This window comes from Pseudorca crassidens, chromosome 11 (genome assembly GCF_039906515.1).
Source record: "Pseudorca crassidens isolate mPseCra1 chromosome 11, mPseCra1.hap1, whole genome shotgun sequence".
NCBI classification, from domain to species: domain Eukaryota; kingdom Metazoa; phylum Chordata; class Mammalia; order Artiodactyla; family Delphinidae; genus Pseudorca; species Pseudorca crassidens.
In genome coordinates, this window is record NC_090306.1 from 105,542,846 (window position 1) to 105,568,299 (window position 25,454).

The 25,454-nt window shown below is 58.9% G+C and overlaps 1 protein-coding gene across 5 annotated transcripts in view; it reads right to left on the reverse strand.

Moving 5' to 3' along the window:
• Nucleotides 1-25,454, reverse strand: part of IL17REL (interleukin 17 receptor E like) — a 37,839-nt gene continuing 12,385 nt past the window's right edge. Inside the window, exons 2-16 of one of the 5 annotated variants that reach the window (XR_010932716.1) lie at nt 6,099-6,248; nt 5,819-5,928; nt 5,430-5,544; nt 5,145-5,189; nt 4,743-4,888; nt 4,583-4,654; nt 4,447-4,501; nt 3,751-3,914; nt 3,638-3,682; nt 3,295-3,352; nt 2,965-3,122; nt 2,708-2,788; nt 2,450-2,507; nt 1,105-1,185; nt 1-289 (exon numbers count right to left, since the gene is read on the reverse strand). Coding sequence is in view for 2 of the 5 variants with exons in the window: in XM_067698453.1 (XP_067554554.1) it covers nt 1,160-1,185; nt 2,450-2,507; nt 2,708-2,788; nt 2,965-3,122; nt 3,295-3,352; nt 3,638-3,682; nt 3,751-3,914; nt 4,447-4,501; nt 4,583-4,654; nt 4,743-4,888; nt 5,145-5,189; nt 5,430-5,544; nt 5,819-5,928; nt 6,099-6,207 (1,242 nt within the window). In the remaining 3 variants the exon portion in view is untranslated. Of the gene's footprint in view, nt 1,186-2,449; nt 2,508-2,707; nt 2,789-2,964; nt 3,123-3,294; nt 3,353-3,637; nt 3,683-3,750; nt 3,915-4,446; nt 4,502-4,582; nt 4,655-4,742; nt 4,889-5,144; nt 5,190-5,429; nt 5,545-5,818; nt 5,929-6,098; nt 6,249-25,454 lie in introns of all 5 variants that reach the window. The other 4 variants (XR_010932715.1, XR_010932717.1, XM_067698453.1 and 1 more) reach the window with 4 other exon arrangements.

Below are 25,454 nucleotides of genomic sequence, written 5' to 3' on the forward strand. Positions count from 1 at the left end.
CAGGTGGACAAGTGTTTACTGAGCGAGGGGCCATGCTGGCTTTGCCTGCCCCCCTAGTCGGCTGGGGGCAGCAGGCCCCATTGAGAGAGGGATAGGAGAAGGCCCGGTGGACTGTGTCCGGCTGAAGGAGGGACAGCCCAGCCAGGGCCTGGGTGTAGGGGCACATCTGCAGACGCAGCGCAGCTGACGTCCAGGGCGGGGCCTGGATGCACCGTGGTCTCGTGGAGATGACCCCAGACACAGCTCGGGAGGTGTGGCCCGGTGGTCCTTGTGAGCCGGCAGGAGGGTCCTGGGAGGGCAGACCCAGCCGGCCAATTGCTGGGTGACCCCTGGCCTGGGACACGGATGTGACACTGCAGGGTCAAGGGTCCCCCTGTGGTCCCTGAGCACAGATGGCACATAGTGGCCCTCAGGGAGTGTGACTGTCTGAGAATGGTTCGTCCTGGCACGTGGCCCCTGAGGCCAACGGAAGCAGCCGGCCCTCACTGGACTGGCCTCGCTGGGGGCCTGGGGAGTGGAAGGTGGCCTGAGCTCTGCGGGGGGCTGGTGCAGGGTGGTGTTCGGGCCGTGGGCTCCCTCGAGCTCTTAGCAGAGTCTTTGAAGGGTCGAGGGAGAGCTGTGTGAGGGACACTGGGGGGCCAGTGAAGGCCCAGCCTGGGCAGCAGGGGGCCACCCGGTATGTGGAGCCCGGCCATTGTGGGCATGTCCCGGCCCCCAGACCCGCCCAGCTACAGAAGGGGCGCGGCCACACTCTGCACTTCAGAGAACACTGTCCTCAGGACCAGGGGTGCAGGCCGTGCCCCCAGTTGTCCAGAGGGAGCCGGGACCACGCTGCGATTGGGCAGGTCAGGGGCTGGGCCACCCGGGGAAGGGCGCATCCCACCCAGCCGTTCTCTTGGACCCCACTCGGGGGGTTCAGAGGGGCTGAAGGTCCTTGACTGGAAGCCCCGGCATGGCCCAAGGGCCCGCGGGAGCCGCAGGCCTCTGGAGAGCTGAGGCACATAGGTGCCACGGTCTGGGGCCAGGTGAGACCCGCCCCACCGCCTGCTCTGAGGCCCAGCCTTCACAGAGGCTTGGCGTGCCCAGGCGTGAGCTGCCACTCACCACGTCCCAGCAATCTGGCCCTAGCACTTGCTTCTTCCTGGTGAGACACGTGGCCTCAGGCTGCTGTCCCCTGGGTGGCAGCTGGGGAGACAGGAATGGGGGGCTGGCTCAGGCGGCCCAGTGCCACCCTCGTCTGGGGGCACAGCCGTCCCCAGCCCAGCCCTGCCTGTGCAGTGGAAGGCAGGAGAGGGGTCCGAGACCCCAGTCGCTCAGGGTGCACTGCTCAGTGCAGCTGAGCCAGTGCCCGCGCGGCAGGCAAGGGTCCCGTCTCCGGGGGAGTCCGCCCAGACCCCAAGGGCAGTATGCCCCCCAGGTGCCCACCACTTGAGCTGGGCCCAGTCACTCTCACTGCTTCCTGGGACTCTGGGACTCGCCCAGCATAACACTGGGGCTCCAGCCGTGGCCCCAGGCCAGCCACTGGGCCACCTGGCTGGCAGGTATTAGAGCCCCAGCCCAGACATGAGGCCCCTAGGGGTGACCATCGCCCCTTTGACCTGTGATCTGCTGGAGGTGACCTTTGCTGGGGAATGGGACCCAGACTCGGCTGAAAAGCTCTGCTGGGTCAGGGAGTGGGGGGCAGTTGGGGGATACAGGCGTGAGGAGCCTCTGCGGGCCCCGGGGCATTTCCCGGGGGAAGGCGGGCAGGACTGGGGCTGCCCTGGAATTGCTGTGACTCAGCTGAGTTCAGAGGCCATTCAAGACCTACCCAGCTGCCCACGTGCAGAAAGGCTGCGAGAGCCCTGGGCGCCGGAATGCTCCCCCCGTGACCAGGGGGTCCACTCTCCACAGCTAACAGGAGAGGTTCTGTGCTTGCAGGTGGCTGTGCCTGCTGTCACTCACCCTGCGCTGGTGTCGTCCCCCCCCCACCCCCACCCCCCACCCCCACCCCCCCCACCCCCTCCCCCCCACCCCACCCCCGGGCAGGAGCCACCCTGCTGGGCCACACCCAGGCCCTGCAGGGTTAGGCTCATCCGTGGCTGGCTGGGCGAAGGGTGGGCTGGGGACATCGCGTTCCTGCACAGTTGGAACCAGAGCCCTGATTGGGGTCCGAGCAGTCAGGGAGGAGACGCAGCGCACCTGACACCGTGGGACCCGGCTGGGTGCTAGGAGGCTCTGGGGCGGACTTGACCGCCCAAGTCAGGGCGGGGCCGGGCCTGACTCCGAGGCAGGTGGCCCCTCTGTCGCCTGCCGAGCCCCAGTCTACTGTGCCGTGCACCCCGCCCCCACTCCAACATGGGAGACGGGGCTCCAGGGGCCAGTCTGGGGTCCAGCCCTTGCCTCTTGCAGCCCCCCGAGGGCCTGTCCTCCCTGCCCCCTCTGGCTGAGGCCTGGCCCCGGTGCTCACCGCACTGGAGGTCGCACAGCTGCTGGGGGACGGAGAACTGGATGTCGGTCCTTCTGCCCTGCAGGCCGGGGTCGAAGGCAGCGAGAGCGAGAGCGGGTCAGCACAGCCTGCAGCCGCTCCCTGAGCTCCGCCCGCATTCCCCAGAGGCACCGGCTGGAGGGACTGCGTAGCTGGAGGGGCACCCAGGGCAGCTCTGGGGAGGCGGGGGCTCCCCTGAGGTCTGGGAGTGGAGGAGGTGGGCAGGACAGCACCACCCACCTGGATGCAGGTGCCGGGTGCGCAGGCCTGGTCCCCGGGAATGTCCACAAAGGCCACCGCAGGGTCCTCTGTGGGGTCACCCTGAGCGGGGGAGGGGTGGGTCACGGGCAGCGGGGGTGCAGACCAGGCTCCTCTGCGTCCCTGCGGAGCCGTCTTAGCACCCTCCCCACCAGGGCTGGCTTGGGGACTGTGGGGAACTGAAGGGGTCAGCACGCCCCCCCAGGTCCCCAGGACGGTGCCCACCACACCCAGCTCACCGCAGGGATGGGGGTGGCCTGGAGCAGCCGGCGGCACGCGGGGGGCCACATCTTCCCTCGGTGACACAGGCACACCTGGAAGCGGGCAGGGCTGGGCGAGAAGAAGGCCACCCGGAGGTGGCCCGGAGCGGGCGCCAGCTGGACGGTCATCTTCCAGGCTGCGGGGGGCAGGGGTGAGGCCCAGCACGCCACCCCACAAGTGACCGCACCCTGTCGTCTTGCCCCCCCCTCCCCGACCAAGAGGCATTTACACAAGCAAAGGGCCTTCTTTGCTGCGGCCGCCCTGCGACGGCCCCAGCCGGCCTCCCTCCCGCCCCACGGGGGGCTCACCTGGGAAGCGCAGCTGCTCAAAAGGGCACTTCACCGGGAAGCCCAGGCTCGTGGAGAACTGCAGGGAGGCCGAGGGACGGGGTGTGGCCGCGTGTGCAGGGACAGGGGGTGGGTGGGGGCCGGGACAGGCGGGCCTCCTTCGTGGCCCTCTGGGACTGGTTACACTGCCCCTGCCCCGCCCCCGTGGGACCAGGAGGGGATTAGAGGGGCCACTGAGTAGCTGGACCCAGGGCTGGACAAGGCACAGGGGGATATGTGGCTGCAGGCCCCTTGCCCCAATGCCCTGGGCCCCCTCCCCAAGCCCTGGTAGTGCACGAGGCGGGCTGCGGACTGGCCCACTCACCTTCAGGCAGAGCTGGGGCTGGGTGTCCACAAGAGGGTACTGCACCTGAGGGGCGCTCAGGTCAGGGCCCTGGCCATCCATCCCCGCCCCATCCCTGCCTGGGGGGCACTCACCCTGCTGTGTGCAGGCCGGCTGGACTGCTCCAGCTCCAGGCACTGGGGCCCTGGCCCTGGGCGCCAGCACAGACTCACACGGCCACTCATGGGACAGGCAGGCTCCCAACTCAGCTCCTGGCTCCCCGGGTGGTAGTGGATGGCGTCCCACAGTGTCTCCGTGTCTGCAGGGACCCTCCCCCAGGGCTGGCATCAGCTGGCGCTACCCCAGCCGCCCGTGGGCCACGGGACTGAGCACCTGCTAGAGTAACCATCGGGCTGGCCCAGGACCCAGGTGCCTTCTCTTGGGGGCTCTGGGCCTGACCCGAGTCTGTGTGTGTGTTCTGTGAGCACCCCGCACCCCTCCGGGAGCCCCTCCCGGAGCCCCTCCCGGCAGCCTGGGCTCTTCCAGGTGGCCTGGCTGCGACACGTGCGTGCTAGTGCACCGCCGACACGCGCTCTCCTGCACGCTCATGTCCACGCGCAGGCTCTGCCGCCTTGGAGGGCTTGCCTGGAACACACTTGGCTGCCTGCCGTCCGAAGCAGGCTCAAGGGCTGAGGCTGGGCCTGCCCCCCACCCCGTCTCACCCCCGCTCGAGTCAGCCGTCCCAGCTGGACAGGCCAGCCCCTACCCTGCTGGGCACCTCTGACCCTCCCATCTCCCACCCTTCTCTCCTCGCTCCCCCCTCCTTCCCCCTGGCACCACGGGGCACTTGCCATCTTCGAAGGGGCAGGTCTGGATCCGCACGGCGTCAGGCGTCGCGGACCAGCCCTGCGGGAGGGACTGGGGTCAGCGCAGGGTCTGCCCATCCTTCTGTCCACTCCCGGCGGTCAAGGCCACATCCTCACTGACCTCAAGGCACAGGCACGACAACTCTTGTTTGTAGGGCAGAGAGACCCTCCGGGAGACCCCGTTCGCTGTCACCTGCAGGGGAGTGAAGGCACCGTGGGCGGGCGGCCAGCGAGGATCAGAGGCGGGGCCGGGCCGGGGCCGGGGCGGGGGCGGGGCTCACTCGCACTGGGGCGCCCGCGTCTTCGCAGGTGAACCACTTGAGGCAGAGCCGCACGTAGTAGTCGTGGTAGTCGGGGCCCCCTGACTCTGGCACCTGTACCAGAATGACCTTGCGGCTGCGGTCCACCGAGTAGGAGAGCTTCCCAGCTGTGGAAGGGAAGCAGGTGAGGTCACACTGGGGCCAGAGGTCACCAGGCACAGGGCTCCCTTGTGCTGACAGCCTCCAGGTGGTGACCCCTGCCAGACCCCGGTATTTTGGGGGTCTCCCACCTGAGGACCCATCATGATTTCCCGAGTGCGGAGGGCAGAAGAGCCCAGTGGGAGGCCCGTGGGTGTCTGCCACCATCTGAGAGGCTTCCCAGGAGCCATGGGGCCCAGGTCCCACCCGGGGAGGGGGCCTCACCAAAGCAGTCGGGCACGTTCCTCCCTACGTCCTCGTCTGCGCAGTCTGCGAACGACAGAGGCAGTGTTGGGCCCAGCCCGCTCTGCACCAGGGGCCGCCCCCCAGCTGGGCCTCTGCCCGTGTGGTTTCCAGAAGGCCTTCCTCTCCAGGGAAACGGAGACACTGAATTGAGCCAAATGCACTGCTGGGAGCCGTCCAGCGTGGGCCCTGCCCCCTGCCCTGGGTGAGTCCCGCCCTGAATCAGTCCCGGGAAGCTGGATGGCAGCTGTACCCGCGCCGGCCCACCTTCCACATGGTACCGCTCGTCCAGCTGGACCCCGCAGAAGTGGGGGACAGTCCTCAGGGTGACGTAGAGGCTCTGGGCCACGCTCACCTCAAAGCAGTCAAAGTGCACCTGGAGCTGGGCAGGGACGGGTGGGAACTGGTGGAGCTGGGACCTTTGTCCACCCACCCATGGCCAGGCCAGTTCCACACCGCACAGCTGGAACCCAGGGTCTGGGGCAGAGGAGGAGGGGCACCCATTCCTTGGGCCTGGGGTGGCAGAGCCCCAGGACGGTCTATGGATCAGGTGGCCAAGAGGGGAGGGCAGCCGGGAGCAGGCCAGGGGACAGGTGCAGCTGCCCGGCACCGGCTTGGGGCTGGACCCGCAAGTCCGGGTCAGACCCTGGTCTCACCTGCTGCCCCACCTGCAGCCGGCGGGAGGCCCTCGGGACCCGCACGCTCTGGCACTGTATCTCCTGGGTGTCCAGGCTCATGGAGCAGGCCTCCAGGCCCCGCAGGCCCTCTGGGTGGAGGGAGGGGCCGGCAGGGCTGTCAGAGCCCTTCCCTCCCCTCCTCTGTGAAGGGCAGTTAGCAGGGTCTCCCTGGTCCACCCCACCCCCGGCTTGTCACGGGGATTAGAGGAGCCCTGAGCCCACCACCCCACTTCCTGGGTGTCACCACCATCATGGTCACCATGCAGCGTGAGAGAGGCCTTGACGCGCAGGAACAGGGAGCAGCCGTCGGGGGGGGCACACTTCATGGCAGTGGAGAGGGTCAGGGCCTCCAGGACGGACCCGGACATGGACGTGGGGGGCTTGCGGCAGAAGCTGTTGAAAATATTTCCTGGGGAGGGGAGAAGGAGAGTGAGTACCACGGTTCCCAGGGCCTGGGTAAGGCTCTTTGGGTGGTGGGGTGGGGGTGGGGGAGGGGGGCTCTGGGGCTGCACAGTCGCGGGGAGAGTGCTCCCTACTTGCCCCAGTGCAGTCAGGGAACCAGGCCCCCGGTGAGTGGTGGGCCACCCTGAGCCATGCTCAGAGATGGCCGCTGGGCGCCAGGAGTGGGCCCCCGCCTGGCCAGCAAGGGGGCAGAGGAGCCCCCCTCGGCAAGCTGGCGGGCCCCACGGACAACAAAGATGGGCGACAGCAAAGGTGTGCTGGGGGCACGGGGGGCCTGACCTCAAGGGCACTGCCGCCTAAGGCCCTGACCGCCGGCAGGCGGCTGCGCCCGCCCAGGTGGGCCTGGCCCCGACGGCCTCGGTCAGGGCACCGGAAACTGCGGCCAGACCAAGGGCTGTGCAGGGAGCTGGGCTCTCACGTTCAGGCGCGGGGGCCGAGCAGTGTTTTCGGCCGTGGCTCTGCAGATTCGCCGGCGGACGCTTCAGGTCCGGGGAGGGGCGTTGGTTCCACGGGAGCCACCACACCCCAGGGAGCCCCGCGCCCCACGGAGTTGGCAGCCCAGGTTCTCTGCTGCGCTCAGGGCCGTGGCGTTCACGCCTGGTGACGTGTCAGACTGGGGAGTAACCCCGGGCGGGACAGTGCGCCCAGGAAGGGGAGGTGTGTGTGCTCAGCGGTGCCTCCAGGGGGCCCGGGCCCCAGGCGAACGCCGGGAGCATGTCAGGAAGACCAGCTTCTTGGGCTGACAGTCAAGGGGAAGTAAAGGACGAAAATGCCGGGAGGAGAGGGGACACGGGTGGGACCAGGTGGAACTGTTGAATGCACGTGATGGGGGGAAGCAGAGGCCGAGGGCGCACCAAAGGCTTCCTCGCTGCAGAGAAAGTGGAGCAGGAATGAGGCATCCCCACGGACCACGGTGGCTGACCACCGAGACCCTGGAGAAGGGGGGCAGAGGCACCGCGGCTGAGACACGGACGGACGCGCTGGCCCGTCGCTCAACAGAGCCCCGCCTGGACCGTATCAGAAACAACTCAAAGAGGCAGCAGGAACTACGAGGTCTGAAATGTTCCTGGGAAAGAAACCCAGCGCTGTGGATCCCACTGTGGCCAAGATGGAGTCACAGGGGTCAGATTTTCCCTCGAGCCTGAAGCAGCCTGGAAACCAGACAAGATACAGTCTCAAGACACCGGACGTGGGGAAGGACAGACGGCCATGCCCGAGGGACGGGGACAGACGGCCATGCCCGAGGGACGGGGACAGACGGCCATGCCCGAGGGACGGGGAAAGACGGCCATGCCCGAGGGACGGGGACCGACGGTGATGCCCGAGGGACGGGGACAGACGGCCATGCCCGAGGGATGGGGACAGACGGCCATGCCCGAGGGATGGGGACAGACGGGGGAGCCCAACGAGGGCCCTGCTGTCTTGAGAGCCTTTCCAGGCTGTGGCAGAGGGAGGGGGAATTTGGGACCCCTGACACCCTCCCGAAGTGGAGAAATGGGGCAGACGGAAGTGGCCAGAGTTTGCAGGATGAGCACAAGAGGAGGGATGATGCAGAGAGAGCAGGGGAATGCGTGTTCGGCAGAGAGCGGATGAGCACATGGACGTGAGGGGCTGCAGGAAGAGGAGAAGCCCAAGGGGTTTGCAGGGACAGCATCCTGTCCGCACCCGGGGCCAGGACTATCCCCATTCCCAGCCAGACTGGGGACTTCGTGATTCACGGGGCCCCGGGTACACCGTAGGCAAGAGTCTTGCTTCTGTAGGAGAATAACTAGCCTTAGATGGAGCACTGCTCTGGCCTCGCCTAACAAATCTTAAAGACCCCCAAAGGTTAACCTGTTTCTAAGGAACTTAACTGTATTTCAGAAATGGCTCAAGAATATTTGTATGGATAAAGGTATATATCCGACACACAACAGGTAAAAATCACCATGTCTACCATATAATAGAAAATTACAAGCCATGCAAAGAATCAGGAAAACATAACCCAGAATGAGGGGGAAAATCAAATAAAACCGACAGCGATGTTAGGATTAGTAGACAGGAACATTCAAACAGTTACTGTAACTGTATTCCACATGTTAGACATGAAAGATATTAAAAAAAAAAACCCAAATCCAACTTTTAGGGATGAAAACTACAGTGCCTGAGATGAAAAATACAACAGCTGGTTTAATAACAGATTAGCCATTGGAAAAAAAAACACTGGAGAACTTGACATAGCAACAGAAAACATCCAAAAGTAGATGGAGAGAGATTGTGGCGATGGTGAAGTTGTGTTGATGATGATGGTGAAGGTGGTGGTGACAGTGGTGAGGAAATAATAGAACAGAGCATTGGGGAGCTGTAGGACAACTTCAAGTGACCTAATGTATGTGTGGTTAGGGTCCCAGAAGGAATGAGGGAATGAAAAAACTTGAAAAAACGATAGAAAATTTTCAAACTTGGTGAGAACTATAAACTCACAGATCCAAGAAGCCTGATGAATGATAAGAAATATGAAGAAATTACACGGCACACCAGGATCAGTTTGCTCAAAGCCAGTGGTAAAGAGAAAACTGTAAAAGCCACCAGAGGAAAAAAGACATGTGATGTGCAGAGGAACCAAGGTAAGGAAGGTGCAGAATTCTTTTCGGGAGCAACGCAAGTGAGAAGATGATGGGGACAAAGACCCTGCAGGACTGAGAAACAAACCCCGCCCGCCTAGCATCCTATCCCTGCCCACATATGCACGACTGATTCTCAGCAAACATGCCGGGAACTCAGAGGGAAAAGGGTAGTCTTTTCAGCTAATGGTGCTGGATCAACTGGTGTCGCCAGGCAAACAATGCGCTTCTGTCCACCTTTCACAACATACAAAGGTCACCTAAAATGGACCGTCAACCTCAATGTAAAACCTAAAACTATAAAACTGTTAAAAGAAAACACATTTTTATTCAATAAAAATCTCTGTGACCTTAGGTAAGGCAAAAAATTCTTAGATACAACACTGAAACCGTGACCCACAAGAGAAAAAAATGAATAAATTGGATTTCATCAAACTTTAAAACTTCTGCTCTTTGAAAGACCCTGGTAAGGAGTGAAAAGATAAGTCAGAGATTGGGGGGAAATATTTGCAAATCATGCACCTGCTAAGGAACTTGTGTTCAGAATCTATGAAGAACTTTCCAAATTCAATGATAAGGAAACCAACAACGCAATATAAAATGGGTGCCTGTCTGTCCTCAATGCAGGAGGGGTAGACTGGGGGAGGGGGCCGCAGGCTTCCACCATCCTCCCCCCAGACTGATGGAGGTTTAAAAAATAATAAAGCCAGCGAGTAGTTGGTCTGCCTTTTTTTATCAACACGCGCTGGCAGTTCTAAACAGTGTTGGTGATAAAATCTTCCCTGTTGGTGGAAGATCTAAATGATGGCCTGCCCCCAGCCTGGCCCCCAACTGCATCCTTCGCCCACTGTCATCTTGGAGCTGATGTACCTAAGGTGTGGGGTCAGATGGACGACTCAGAGGGGGACAGCACCCCAGGGCAGTGGCTGGAATTGGAGGAGAGGCCACCTGCAGGAGACAGCTGAGTCCCTGTCTGGCCACAGGGGCTAGTGGTCAAGCCCGGTGGATTCGTCACGTAACGTGGTGGCGAGGAGGACTGTGTCCCCAAGCCTGACGCTTCCTTGCTCTGAGGGTCATCCTTAGAGCTCGGTGGGCAGCCTTCTCGAAAGAAGCGATTGTACTTTAGAATTCTCTCTCATGCGTGTGAAAACTTCCTCCTCTGCGCAGAAAATGAGAAGTCTGCAACTTTTGACCTTTTCTGGAAAAAAACAAAGACCTTCCAGCCAAGCAAGGAAAGGATCAGAGCCAAAAAAAAAGGTAGAGCCATAGAAGAGCGTGGTGACCATGGGAAATGATGAAATACATAGTTAAGTATAATGGATGCGAAGGAGAAGTCGCTTGTTGTAAATAAATGAATAAAAATAAGAACAGGCTCTTGTCCCAAATTAAGCTCACAAAACAGGAGACAGTATATAGAAGAAAGTGAGGCAGGGGACTTCCCTGGCGGTCCAGTGGTTAGTGCTCCACGCTCCCACTGCAGGGGCTGGGGTTCAATCCCTGGGGAACTAAGATCCTGCATGCCGTGCAGCGCGGCCAAAAAAAAAAAAAAAGTGAGGCAGAAACACTAAATTATTTGTGGTTCAAAATGGGGAAAATAATTCACTGCTACTGTGTGGAAAGAATTGTGAACCCAAAACTCATCATAAATACTTACGGAGAAGTAAATATATTTGGTCTTATTTAGAGAGGCTTCCTAAAAGAAGACCTGACAGCTGTATTTTAAAAAGGAGAAATATGAACTCAAAAGGAAGAAGTGGGTTACGAAAGCAACAGTGAACACAGGAATGGGTAGAACACGGTGGTGAATTTAAATTCATGCTGGGAGGGCAGCAGGAGAAAGAAGGACTCCTGTCTGTTTAAAAACAAGTTGCGAGTTCCATTTCCCAGCCTACGGTAGCCCACGCTGTTTGGACCAATTCTACTGAAAACAACTTACAATGCTGGAGAAAAAAAACATACATGTAAAAAAACTTCTTAAAAACCTGTGAGAGGGCTTCCCTGGTGGCGCAGTGGTTGAGAGTCCGCCTGCCGATGCAGGGGACACGGGTTCGTGCCCCGGTCCGGGAAGATCCCACATGCCGCGGAGCGGCTGGGCCCGTGAGCCATGGCCGCTGAGCCTGCGCGTCCGGAGCCTGTGCTCCGCAACGGGAGAGGCCACAGCAGTGAGAGGCCCGTGTACCTCAAAAAAAAAAAAAACCTGTGAGAGCTGATAAAGAATCAGGATCATCAGTATTAACCCTGAGGAAGGGCAGAGGGACGCAGAGCACAGGAAGCTGCGTTCCGGGGCGTCTCCCAGCCCGGACGCTGAGGGCTCCAAGCGTGCGGCCCAGACCAGGGGATCCCAGGGCTGCCCCGTCACGGCGAGGGGAATCAGGAGAACCCTGCCCCCTCCCCGAGTCCTGGGGCGTGGTGGGAGGGCAGGGGCAGCGGAGCTTCCTGGAGAGCCCACAGCCTCCGTGGGCCTGGGTGCTGGGTCCCGGCCCTGGTCTGCACCCCCAGGAAGATCCAAGAAACTTCAATCTATGACTTAGTTAGAAATGGTCCTGATAGTCACATGTCACTCCTGGGTGCCACTCAGAAACAAAGGGGAACCTGGAACCACAGCCACATCCTAGGCTGTGGGGAAGGCATCATTTCTCAGGGGCATGGAGCAGACATTTTTTTTTTTTGGCCACACCCCGTGGCTTGTGGGATTTTAGTTCCCCAACCAGGAATCAAACCTGGGCCCTCGGCAGTGAAAGCACGGAGCCCTAACCACTGGACCGCTGGGGAATTCCCTGGAGCAGATATATTTAGTGATAAACAAAGTTGCTGGGGAAACAAAGCACCAAGAGAAAGAACCAGCAGAGACATGCCATGGACGGGTCCATGGAGTGCTACAACAGGTCGGACACAGACTGCAGACCAACCTGCTAAAAGGATAGGCTTGAAAATATAGGGGAAAAAACTATAAAGAGGGACCTAGCACGTTTGAAAGAAACAAATAGAATTTCTGGAAGCAAAACCCACAGAAACAGAAATTAAAATATGTGCAGGGGAAAAAACTATAAAGAGGGACCTAGCACATTTGAAAGAAACAAATAGAATTTCTAGAAACAAAACCCACAGAAACAGAAATTAAAAAGCAATACATGGTTTGGAGAGCAGGTTGGACATCACTGAAGAGAGAATTAGTGGGAGAAAGATCACAGTGGATGATACAGAAATCAGCAACGAGACAAAGGATGGAAAACGCAGAAGGGAGACTGAGAAATAGGAAGAAAGACGTGAAATGTCTGAGGTGTGTCCATCGAGGTTCCAGAAGGAAAGGAGAGGATGGGGCAGAGGCAATATCTGAGATGATGGTTAAATTTTCTAAGGCTTACACAAAAGTAAAAGTATAAGCTGACCCCACTTACGAATATAGCTGCAAAATCCTAAATAACATTTTAGCAAATTGATTTAATAATATATTAAACATGACCAGATAGGAGTTGTTTTAGTACTGCAGGTGTGGTCAACATTAGACAATCTATCACCTCATTAAAAATATTAAAGGAGGAAAATTGTATCTTTATAGACACAGAAAATTTTCATAAAATTTAACACCTACCCATGATGAAAGAAGGTTTATCAAACTAGGAAAAGAAAGACACTTCCTTGTCTAGATGGAGGGCATCTCCTCCAAACGCCCAATAAACCTAATCCTTAATGGTACGTTTTTGGAAATCATTGCTATTTAATATCAGGACTAAGACAGTGGTTCCCCATTCAACATTGTCCTGGAGATTTGAGCCACTTCCATAAGGACAAAAACAAACGTAGGTTATAAACTGTTATTATTTGCAGAGTATGTGATTATCTATATACAAAAACTTAAGAGACTCAGTGGGAAATCTACTAGAAATAACAAAGAAAGTGTAACAAGTGTGTGGATGCAAGATTAATGTACAAAACTAGCTTTACACCAACAAACACCAACTAGAAAATGTGATAAAATAAGGAACCCATTCATGGATCCTTCAACCTCTGAAGGGCATAAATAAATACTTCGAGGAAGACCTAACTTCCTCAAAGATGGAAAGGCATACCATGTTCATGGTTAGAAGACTCACCTCGGATAAGATGTCATTTCTGACTCAAATTGGTCAATAAATTCAGTGCAATTCCAAGCAAAACATGTGATATTGTGATTTATATTAAGAAATATATATTTGGTCTTGGTCCCCATTTCTGGTACACAACTCCTAAAGCTCTTGGAGTTTCCTAAATGATGAGTGATAAAGGTGTCTTTTGTTATCTATAACGAACCTGTTTCAACCACACCTAGTTTGTTAATGAGGTGATTTTTAGAAGCACCTAAGGATGGGGGCTGGTTGCCAGGGGAACTAACAATGGGATTAGAGGGTTGGAACTTTCAGTCCCACCCCCCAGACCTCTGGGGAGGGGAGAGGGGCTGGAGGTTGAGTTCAATCACCAATGGCCAATGATTTAATCAACCATGCCTCTGTAATGAAACCTGCATAAACCCCCAAAAGGACAGGTTCGGAGAGCTTCTGGGTTGATGAACACGGGGAAATGACAAGTCCGAGCGCATGGACACTCCTCATCCTTCCCCATGCCTCGCCCTGGGCGTCTCCTCCATCTGGCTTTTCCTGACTTATATCCTTTGATAATAAACCGGTAATTTAGTAGGTAAAATGTTTCTCTGGGTTCTGTGAGCCACTCAAGCAAATTAATTGAACCTGAGGAGCAGGTGGCGGGGAGTCTCCAATTTATAGCCGGTCACTCAGAAGTGCTGGTGACACCTGGACTTTTGACTGGCACCCGAAGTGGGGGTGTCTTGTGGGACTGAGCCCTTCACCTGTGGGAACTGAGGCTCTCTCCAGTAGACAGTGTCAGAGTTGAGTTAATTGCTCGGTGGTGTTGAAGAATACACACACCGGAAAACGCCTGCTGACATTTTCAGGAAACTTACAATCAAAAATTCCCATTGAAGATTGGAAGGCTGAGGGTTGAGTCTCCGGTGGGAATAGACCTGGTGTTGAATGCCTTCGTGTCCTGTCTGGACCTTGGCCATGTTTAATGCCAGCTGTCACGGACGCTCAATTCACTGGGAGACGCAAAATGGTGATACGATAATTCTGTTGTTTTGCTTCCATATCTTAGCTGGAGTAATTGTTCCAAGGGAGCATTTGTAGAAGAAAGGCACGATGGAGGCTTGATTCCTTCCCTTTATTTACCCAATCTTCAAGGTGAGTTGGTTCCCTGTCATCCACAGAGACGAACAATTCTTTTTTTTTTTTTTTTTTAAACAGTACCGCTAAGAATGCATGGGTTTAAGTATGGGCTGCAACTCATTGCAGTCCGTATTCTTTTTTGAAGCTCAAACAATACCTCTTGGCAGGTGGGAGCTCCTTCTGGCCTCCAGGTACTGCAGACCTGTCACCACCGCCTTTGAGAGCTTCCTCCATCTGGAATGACAAGATGTCCCAGGCTCTTCTCGTACATTTTCTGCCCCAGACTGGAAATCAGTTTATTTTGGTGAAAATGGTATTTCAAGGCCACAGCACTAGGGAGGCTCATGACTATGTGTTGGTCGTTGTTTCTAGGATTTTTCTGTGGACAGAGCTGCAACGTGTTTAAAGCAATACCTCGTGAGGTCATACTTAGGTTACCAATTCAGAGTAAAGGTTTTACAGCACCTTTTCTACATGACATCTGCATCTCCTTTCTTCCATGCTTGATTCTCAAGAACACAGGAGAGGATAGAATGAAAATATGTCCTAACTGCCATTTGCTGTACTGCACACGCCGTACACGAGTCTGGGTCACAGCACAAACCACCGGGGTGACTGGAAACAGCAGAAACGTGCCTTTGCGTAGACTTTTCTCAGTCTCTCCCCATTTTTACACCATCAGCGTACAGCTGTGAATACCGCACTGTCTCCTTTTCCACAGGTAGTCTCAGTTTTGCAACTAGCCCTGTAGTAATTCTCACCCATTTCTTATCTGACCCTCCTGCAGTCTGGCTGCCCGAGGCTTGTTCTCCCGGAGAGTCCCCAGGAGGGGCCGTGGGACAATAGTCCGTGAGTCCCCGCCTGTTGTACCTTTATACATGAAGGTCAGTTTTCTTTTACGGAAACATATTTGACGTATAACATCGTGTAAATCGAAGGAGTACGGCATATTGACTTGATGCATTTATATGTTGTAATAATAATTGTCATCGTAGCAAAGGCACCCCATCAAGTGACATAATTATCGTTTCTTCTTTTGTGGAATAATTAAAATCTAGCCTCTTAGCAAGTTTGGTGATTATAATGCAGTATTGTGTCTATACGCACCATAGCTGTATTATGGTTTTGCTGTCCATTTTCTTCTAGCGTTAAGATGTCGCTCTTTGAAAAGTCTGATGTACTTTTCTTTCTGTTATAAATTGTACAGCTCTTTTTGCCGAGAGGCCCAAAGATTTTTCTCTTTCCCTTTAAAATCCAGCCATTTTACTAGAATAACTTTGGATGTGGTATCCAGGACTGGTATTCTCCAGTTCATGGTTTGCCTTTTCAATATCTACTGTCAAGAAAGAAATGTTTGTTCTCCGTGAACTGTAGTTTTTAGTGTTTGTTCTGCTGCTTTGGTTTTCTTTAGGGTCTCATATCATCTGCCTTCCGGACATTCTTTGACTATCTGTAACATTTACCATTATTCACACATCATTTTATCTCTTTTTACATTTCTTTTTGATTTTTTTTCCTTTCAAATTTTAGTCGTATTCTTTTTTTAAGTCGAAGTATAGTTGATTTACAATGTTGTGTTAATTTCTGCTGAATAGCAAAGTGATTCAGTTATACGTATAGATACATTCTTTTTTTAAAGTATTCTTTTCCATTATGATTTATCACAGAATGTTGAATAGTTCCCTGTGCTATACAGTAGGACATTCCTTTTTGATTAAAAAAAAAATCTCCTTTTCACCTGCTATTTCTCTCAAGGCATTTAATATTGGGTGTATTCACTACTTCCAATGCAGTCTTCATTTATACAATGATTTTTTCCTTTATTTCTAGTCACCTCGTTTCCGAACGTTTCTAATTTTTGTTCACGTCGTTCTTTAACGTATCATTGTCTTGAATATTCTAAGCCATTTTGAAATGAACTGTTACACTTGTGGGTTTCAGGATGCTCTTCTGGCGCACCTCCTTTGCCTGTCGGCACATCATTCCATTCCTTCTTTTCTTTTTAATTATCATAACTTGTCTGGAACTTGCCCTTGACAGTCTTCCGTTGCCCACATTTACGTGAATTCAGTTTCCCAGAGCTCTTAGCAGACTTGGTCTGCTTTCCTGACTGCGCAGAGCTCCCTCTGCTGTCACTTTTGGGTAGTGTTTAAAAATAGGGTGGATCGCTGTTGAGTTTCTTAGCTCTTTCCCCCCTTGCCTTCGTACCTGAAGCTGCTCTTTTCTTGCCTCTGTTGTCCTTGATGCCACTCCGAGCTTCTCTGTGCAGGGCCTCTCCCAAGGGGTCCCTGCACCCACCTGCCGCAGTGGTGGGCAGCCCCTCGGGGGGGGTGTGCTCCCCAGCGATTCTCACCGTCTGTGGGGTTCAGACACCCCTCCACTCCCTGCTGCACAGACCCCGCTGATGCTCCCGCCTGGGGCTCTGGGGCTCGTCTCTGGGGTCTGGGAGCGTGGACCCCACTTCTGTTTTACATCCTTGCTCTTGGGTCTGAGGATTCAGGGAAGCTACCATCATCTCCCGGGACAATTTAGGAAAGAAAGGAACCAGAGGGGCTTGCCCCACCAGAAATCAGTATCTAGCTGAGCTCCATATGGACTCAGACAGTGTGACCCCGCTCAGGGATAGGGGCGGGTCAGGGAACCGTGCACACAGCGTGGAAATCTGACGGGGTGGTGGGCGTCCAGTACGTGGTGCGGCCACAGCCGGATTTCCAGGTAGCAAAAGATCACAGGTGGGTTCCTACCTCACACCATACACGGAGATACATTCTAGATGAATCAAAGACCTAAATCTGAGAAAGAAAACTTTAATACAGAAATATAGGAAATACAGGGAGAAAATCTCTCTGACCTCAGGATTGGGAAGACTTTCTTGAAAGACCCCCCCATATCCACAAAATCCATGAAGGGGGAGGCTTGTAGACATGGCTGCATCAAAACTGAAACCTGTGACTCACACCATGAGGTTGAGACTGAGAAAGTGGAAGGACTCTCTGTGACGCGGGGTGACCGCCCCCACACGCTGGCCCAGGGCGGGTCAGGCACAGGGGGAGACCACACGGGTCTCAGCGTCATCAGAGACACACAGACTGAGACGGGAGTGGGGGTGGGGAAGCTGTGGCCTCACGAAACCCCTGCCCCATAACGACCAGAACCACAGATGCCACAGAGCCAGAGAACGGCCCCCGCAGCAGGCAAAGCACACGGACACAGGCCAGAGCATCACCCAGATGCCGTGGTGTCTCCCTGCCTGGCGACCCCGCTCCCCAGAAGCCCTGCTCGTGGGGTGACTCAGTCTCGGAATTCTCGACAAGCCCCCCTCCCCCGAGTCCGGAGAGAAGGAGGCCGGCTGGGTGTCCTGTATTGTCACCGCTCCGACTGGCGTGCGGGGGAAGGAGTGGGAGGGACGAGACTGCGGCGGCCCCAGGGCCCCCCAGAAGCCGAGGGCCCCTCCCCACACCTCTCCCCGGCCCCCAGGACCCGCCTGCCGAGTCCCCTGTCTCCCCAGCCAGGCCCGGGGCCGTCCTGACACCTAGCCCTCGCACACAGCTCCTGGGGGAAACACCATGGACCTGCGGTCAGAAGAGAGGAGAAGCCAGCCTGAGTAACCAGGGGTCTGTAGGGAGCTGCCGAAGTGTGACCAGGATGGAAAGCATGTCAGACGGAGTGTAGGAAAAATTAAAATAAGGATGGAGGAAAGACATGGAAGAAGGGAGGGGGAAAGGAACACAGAACGTGGGAGGCAAGGAAACGTCACGGAGGAATAGAGGGGACTCTTCCTCAGGCACCTCCACTGTGACAAGGACACGGCTTCAGTGACACAAGGGATCCGACAGGGGATCACACGGCAGGAGGCTCAGCGGAGCCGTGCCCGCCGAGGACCAGTCAAGGAGCCAGACGACCCAATTTCAGGACAAATAAGTACGGTGAGGACGCAGGAACCAGGAGACGTGGCTGGAAATTAAATTGCCGGCTTGGAACAGTTGAGATCATCATGGCAAAAGCCGTTGAGAAAGAGAAAAATGAATGGAAGCAGGTGATGGAAGGCGGAGGTGACTGAGGTCAGATCAGATGGGAGAACGGGCATCACGGAGCCTGGCTTGGACCAGGGATGGCCTGGGGCGGAGGAGAACCCCGCAGGCCCCTCGGCAGAAATGCCAGGGTGGCCTCGGCTTCTCACCCTCCGGGGAGAGTCCAGGGACAGAACTGCCGCCGAGTTGATGCTATTCAACACCCCACAACCGCTGACCGCTGGTCGGACAAACCGGTGACGGGATGCTGCCTGGGGTGGGGGCGTGTCCCCGGCTCGGGGCCCAGCAGCCTGTGTCACAATCTCACTCCTCAACCTTGCAGGGGTCCTCGAGGAAACAACACCTCTTGAGGTGAAGAAACACTTCAAGTTTAACCATTTCTTTAGTTTTTCCTATTACAGTCAAGTCAAATTAAATAAAACACTTAGTTTACATGGCATAAGGTAATTTCACCTCTATAAAATATTTGTTATGTTTATCCCACAAACAGTATATTTGCCTACAAAAGTGTCTAGAATAATGTTTTCCTAATGTAAACAATGTTTATGTCTATATGGGGGCTTTGGAGCTAGATTATTTGCACTTTCTGCCGTATATATTTTGCATCTCTTATGCCCCTTTTGATGAAATATAGTGTCTGCAGAGACAATAAAGCTATTTTTAAAATGGGATATCGTTTTACAACGGGAAAAAATGAAAAAGTGTGATATGAGAAATTTATTGCAAAGCAATGAATTCCGTGAAAACAGGAACGCACGATTCCCACGTCCAGCAAGCCCACGACTGGGCTTGACGGGGCGCTTGCCCTCCTGCACCAGGCGGTGGGCAGGGAAGGGGGGCGGCGCTCTGCTAGGGGAGGGGCGGTGGCAGTGGCGGCAGCTCTTCCTGCACAGGAGGGAGACCCCGGCCGCCTGGCAGACCTGGCTCCCGGGAGGGCAGGGTGACGAGGAGCAGAAGGGCAGCGAGTCCCCCTCGGCCTGAGCTGTACTCACGGTTTACGCGGCTCTTGCAGGCGAAGCCCTGTGGACAGAACAGTGAGAGGGGTGGGAGGTCAGCTTGGCTGCCTCTTGTCCCCCGCCCACCCCGGGCCCCGCCCCGGTGTGACCTGGACCCCGTGCACCTTCAGAGCCCCCACCCCCTGACCGCACCGACTTCCCGTGCTGGCATCCGCGGCTCCCCCGGCCCCCTTGTGCCCGTGCTGGGCGGGTGCTGGGCTTCAGGAAGAAAAGAAAATGGGCGACGATCCCGGCCTCGGAGGAGCTGCCGTCGGAGCCGGGGCAGCCGCACGACGTCAGAAAGTGACATTTAACGTCAGCTGTTGAAAAGTGTGGGGGACGATAACCGAGCGGTCAGGAGGGTGAGAGCTGTGACTCTGCCGGGGGTGGCCTCGCTGGGTCTGGCCTGGGGACCGCCGGGGAAGGGCAGGGATTAGCCCATGCACACTGCCTCTCCCGCTGGACTGATGGTTTCCCGAGGGGTCGGGACCAGGGACCAGGGACCAGGCTCAGACAGGGTGGGTGGGGGAAGGCGCCAGGGCCGTGCCCGTGGACCCCACTTTGGTGGGTGGGCTGAGGGGCTCCACGGTAAGCTTGGGAGGATGGGGTCGGCAGAGTTCTGGGAGCCCGGGGACGGGCACCTGAAGCGGCGGAATACAAACCAGTAGGGTCGCTGCCCTGGGCCCGGGCTCAGCCGCAGTGGGGGCCCTCTGGGGGCACCCAGGGAGCAACGACAGCTGGGGGCCCGAGGTAGAGACCCTGCCGGCACAAGTGGGGAGGTGGAGGAGCGAAGGGGGTCTGCTCCTGTCCCTGGGGTTTGCAGGGTGGTCCAGCTCCAGCTCCACCCCCCTTTCTAAACAGCCTTTTCATTTTGGAATAATTTTAGATTTACAGAAAAGTTGCAAAGGTGGCGCTGAGGTTTACCCAGTGACGCCCGAGGTTAACGTCTCGGGTAAGTGGGTGTCACTCTTGGGCGAGCCCCAGACTCCGGGATTCGCCCGTTTCCACCCAGGTGCCTTTCCGCTCCAGCCTTTTAACTGTCACCCCGCGTCCACCCTGTCTTCTGACCACGACATCTCCCAGAGACGCCGACTCGCCCCCTTAGGCCTCCAGACGCACAACCCCCACGGAGGCGACCTGCGGCCCTGCCCACGGCTCTCACGGGTGAGGGGCCTGACTCCGGGGCCGGCCCAGGGTGGCAGGAGGGCTCTGCTGGACTAAGGGGCTGCACCCACCTGGGTGCCGCGCCCAGAAGGTGACTGGGCAGCAGCTGGGCCTGGGCCGCAGCCCTGAGTGGACAAAGGGGCAGTGGCTTGGGTCCTCGCCCACCCTCCCTCCCTGACACGGCCCCAGATGCCTGGAGCCACCCCCTGGCATCCTCTGTCCTGTGGCCCGAGCCCAGCCCCCTCCCAAGCTGGTAGGAGCTAGAGGGCAGCTGCATCCTGGCCCAGGGTCACTGCCTGCCCACTGGGGACCTCCTGCTGCCCCTGTGCCTGAGGACCACGCAGCTGTGGCCCCTGGGTTTCCAGTGGAGCGGGGGTGGGCACGGTCTAGTAGTTGGCCCTTCGGTGCCCGCAACCCCTCTCCTGCCTTGGGGACCAGCGGGGGCAAAGGTCGAGGTCAGAGAGCACCTGTGGATTCCGGCGCCCAGGGACCCTGGCATCTTGGGAGCTGGGGGTGGGGACCCGGCAGAAGCTGGCCCGGGGCCCTGGGGCCCTTTGTAGGGTGGGGCCGGGAGGGAGAAGTGGTCGCCCCACCTCCCCCTCCCCGCCTCTGGGGTTTTCCGTCGGGCTTCCCGGGGCTTCCCAGGGCGGCGGGCGTGGGGGGGGGGGTCTGTGGGGAGGGACCCGAGGGTGGGGTCTGGGCCCTGACCCTGCGGCTCCACTGGGTGTGGAGGGCGGGGCCCTGCATGCTGCAGGAGGGGCCCCTTCGGTCTGCCCCACTCCGCCCTGAGGCACCCTGCGGTCATCTGCTCCTGTCCGCCCCACCCTGTGCCATGACTGAAGACGTGCCAAGGCCCAGAACAGCCCTCCTAGGGGCACGATGGGCTGCAGCGGTCTACATGCTGGTGCGGGGGGCACCAGCCGTGCCAGCGGTCCTCTGCTTCGCCCCACAGAGGCAGCCCCGCCCGCCGCCCTGGGCCTCTGGAGCCCCTCCCGTTCAGACCCCTCCTCCGGAGCTGTGACTCCCCCTCTCCGACCCCCTCCCTTGGCTGCCAGCAGCCCCCGGGCCTCGCGGGCTCTCCGCGTCCCCTGCTCCTCCGCCCTCCTCCTGTAATCCCACGGCCCCAGCCGGGTGCCACAGTGGCTGGAGCTCCACGGCCAAGTGCAAAGTGGGGCCCAGGCCTGGCCGTCCCCATGGGGGGCAGCGGCGGGGCGGGGGGACCCTCCCTTCTTGCTTCCCTCCCCTGGCCTGGCCCTCCTCCTTCTGCCGGGGTCCCTCCCCTCCTCGCGGCCCGCCCCACATCCGGGCCCATCCCACCACGGGGCCGGCCCATCCCACACCCAGCTGCACCAACGCCAGTTCTCACGTCTGACGGGCTTCTCAAATCCCATATTTCAAAAACGAGTTTCCTCCCTGAACCCTTGCCCGCCAGACCCCGTCACAGGAAACAACTCCTCCGTCAGCCCAGGGGCTACGGTTACACTTTAAGGTCCATCTTGGATTTCTCCTTCCCTCAAGGTCAAGGGTCCCCTGCCCTGCCAGCTCTACCTCCAAAGTACACCCCAAAGTGGCCCCGTCCCATTCTCCATCTCCGTGGGGACGGTCCAGGCCACCACCCCTCCCACCTGGGCTCAGCTGTTTCCTCTGCACCCACCTGCTCCCACCAGGAGCCAGACGCACCTCCACCGCCACCATGGGTCCCTGCACCTCGGATCTGAGCCCAGCCTGACCCCCGGCCACCCAAGCCCACTCTGTCTATCCGTGAGCTCCCTGGAACCTCTGCTGGACACTCTCGCAGGCCTCGTGGAGCTGCCTTTCCTCCTGACTGGGAGCCGGGTGTCCCCGTGTCCCCCGGGGGGCCCGGCCACTGCCCCTGAGAGGCCCATGAGCCCTCACGCCAGGCTAGTCTGTGCTCAGCAGTCACCACCGCCTAATCTTGCTTCAGGTGCGTTTCCGCAGGTCCCTGCTGTGCCCACACTTGGAGGAGCGCACACAGGCAGGTGCTCCCCAGCCCGTCCCAGCGGGCCGGCCGCCAGTCTCGCACCGGGGGACCTCCCGGGACGCGGGCACACTCTGCGGGCAGGTGCTGCCGTATGGGACGCCTCCCAGGGACAGTGAGAGTTCCGGGACACCACCACTTCTGAGCCGCATCCCGGCCCTGCAGCTCCTTCCCGCCCAGGATGAGCTTGGTACCCGCGGCGTTTCCTTAGCGGGGCATCCACAGAAGCGCGGACGCCGCCCTGGGTGACTAATCGGGGTCTGTGAACGCAGGAGGGGCTCTCGGGCTGCCCCCCACCACGTGGCTCCTCGGAGAGGGACAGGTCACAGGTGCGTCAGCGCCCCTGCCCCTCAGGCTCCCGGCAGACGTTTCCCAGATTGGCGCTGCGGGGTCAGGCCACCACCTCGTGGGGATCCCAGGCCCCCAGGCCCCCGCCACCGACCGCCCCGGGCCGGCTTCCCTGGCCTGTGCTGGGGTGGGAACGGCTAGTGCCCACCGAGGGGAACCAGGGCAAGAGGAGAGCCTGGGGGGCAGGGCTCACCTGGGAACAGGAGAGGCTGCATTCCGCGACCCTGGGGATGGCCAGGCTCCGGTAAGCGCTCCAGGCCAGGGAGAGGAAGGCGAGGGCTCGCCCAGCCAGCATCTGGACGCGAAGTGACGGCCGGGCAAGGCTAGCAGGATGCCCGTGGCTGCGCCTCGCCCTCTGGCCGCAGCTCAGCCCCGAGACAAGCAGGAGAGAGTCCGGAGTGAGTTCGCTCCCTGGGGCGGGTGCTGCCCCTCCCGGTGGGCCGGGCACAGCCCACAGCCCGCAGCTTCCTCCTGCAGGCTCACACTGGCCAGACGCCCTGCTGTTTCCAGGCTGTCACAGAAGACATCCTGGAACTTTGAGGCTCTGGGGTCTCAGGTAACCGCGTTCCCCTGGGGCTGGCTGCGCGCCTGTGCGATCAGGGAGCCGCCTGCCTCCCCCACGGCTCCCGGGTGTCCCCCTGTCTCTCAGGCCCCCGTCCTGTGGTTGGGGGATGGAAGGTGGTCAGGGGCCGTGGTCGTCGAGCTCAGCGGGGCTGGCAGAGGGGTGGGAGCCATCCCAGGCGCCTGTCTCCCAGGGCCGCTGGCGCCAGCCCCAACTCCCGCAAGCCTGGGGACACCCCGAGTGCCCCCGTCACCCATCTGTATGTGAGAGGCTGCCCCCCCCTTTGCTGAGCCCTTGCCTAGACATCCCTCACCCCAGAGGGCAGCGCCCCGCGGCCTGTAACTCTGGGGCCTGGCTTCTGCTGGCGGCGGAGCTCTGCTCCTTCCCGTTCGGATCTTCCTGGACAGGGGAGACGTCTCCAGGCAGCGGCTCCCAGCACCCTGTCCGGCCCCAGAAGCCAAGGTGTGGCTCTGGGGCCCTTTGGTATCCTCCCTGTGTCCAGCCCTCCTCCTGCACCCTCCGGCCTGGGAGGGCACTGTCCCATGAAGGGGGCATGGAAAAAGGTGTATGGCTGGAGAGCTGGGGACACCCCGCCCCCGTTGTGCTGGCCCTGGGGGCTGGGGCTCTGCTTGAAACCACAACAGGGCACCCCAGGTGTGGAGAGGAGCTGACCCGGAGCTGACCCCAGGCCGGCACCCTGGGCAGGCGGGCCCCTGGGGCGGCCCTGGCTGCCGGCCCGTCTCTTGCACCCTGTCTGACCCGAGTGCTCCGTGAAGTGGGCTCAGGCCCGAGGCAGGAACGAACTTGGGAAACACCTGATGGAGCTTCGGCACCAGAGGATGGGCCCCACAGGCAGACGGCACGCAAGACCACGGGCCCCACACCCCACCCCCGCCCAGGCACCAGAGCCCACGGCCCAGCCTCCCTCCCTCCGGGCCTGCACCTCACCGCTGCTCCCACCAGGCCCGGAGCACGTATGAGCACCGCGGGGCTCTGGGCACCACGCCTCACTCTGCCCTGTCAGTGAGGCAGAGCTGATGGGGATAGCGCATGCCCGGCCGCGTTCACCTGTGGGGCTGGCCTGGGGTGCGGTCAGCCACAGGCTGGCGTGTTTCGGGGTGGCCAGGAAGTCCAGGCGCTAGTCCTCCCGCCGCCCCTGCTCTGCCCCCCGCCCCCGAGTTGAGCTGCAGGAGGTCCCTGGGCCCCTAGGTCAGCCGGGCGGCGTAAGTCGGGAGAGGACGTGCTGCCGGAGCTCAGGCTGCGCGGCCCGGCGCTGCCCTCCACCACAGCCTGCTTTATCATCACCCACGGGACGGCTGGGGACGCCGCACTCAGTGACTCTCCCCAGAGCGGCACAGAGGCCCCATGTGGCCCAGTAGGCACCGCAGTGGCCCTCTCTACAGGGCCGCCCCAGGACAGGCCCACCCACCAGGTGACACCCTGGTGTGCTGAACACGCCATCCCGGTGCCAAGGAGATGCAGGTGATCGGAAGTGGACGGCAAATCCAACCACATGACTTCATGGGGAAGAACCATGGTGGGGACAGGCCCCTGACCCCTGGGTCTCCTGTCTTGCCTCTGAGGGCTGGGGGCTGCAGATCCCCCCAGTGTCCACAAAGAAGCGGCCCTCGAGACCCCTCGCAGGCCCCCTGTCCCCTGTAGGCTCGGGTGGTTGGGACACCCCAGCCTGAGCCCAGAGAGGCTGCAGGGGCTCCCCCACCTCTGGTCTCCACAGCCTGCACGGCCCACTGAGAGCCAGAGGCCCGAAAGTCCACCTGCGGTACAATCTGAGGGGATCTGACCCAGTGCAGGGACCCCCTTCACCCCCTCGCTCAGCCCAGGTTGAAAGGAGGCTCTTGGGTGCAAAGAACCTGGACCAGCACAGCCAGACTTTTGTTGAATCAATGAGTGAACAAGGGGCCGCTGGGGAGCCGGCCGGGGCCCTCCAGCAAGGAGGGAGGGGCTCCAGAGGAGGGGTGTCTTGCGGGGGAGCCCACATACCAGGAGGCTCTCATTCTCACATGCCCAGGGCATGCCTCTCACATGCGGGGTGAGGAGAGACGTGTGGGTCTGGGGACACGGGTGTGTGGGTATGGCACGTGGGATGCAGGGCGAGGGGCCCGGGATGTGGGTGGGCATGGGGTGCAGGCACTGGGAGAGGGTGGGGACTGAGGCTCCACAGAAATACCATGGTGAAGACTGCACAACTTTGCTAAAATAGCTCTGTGTACA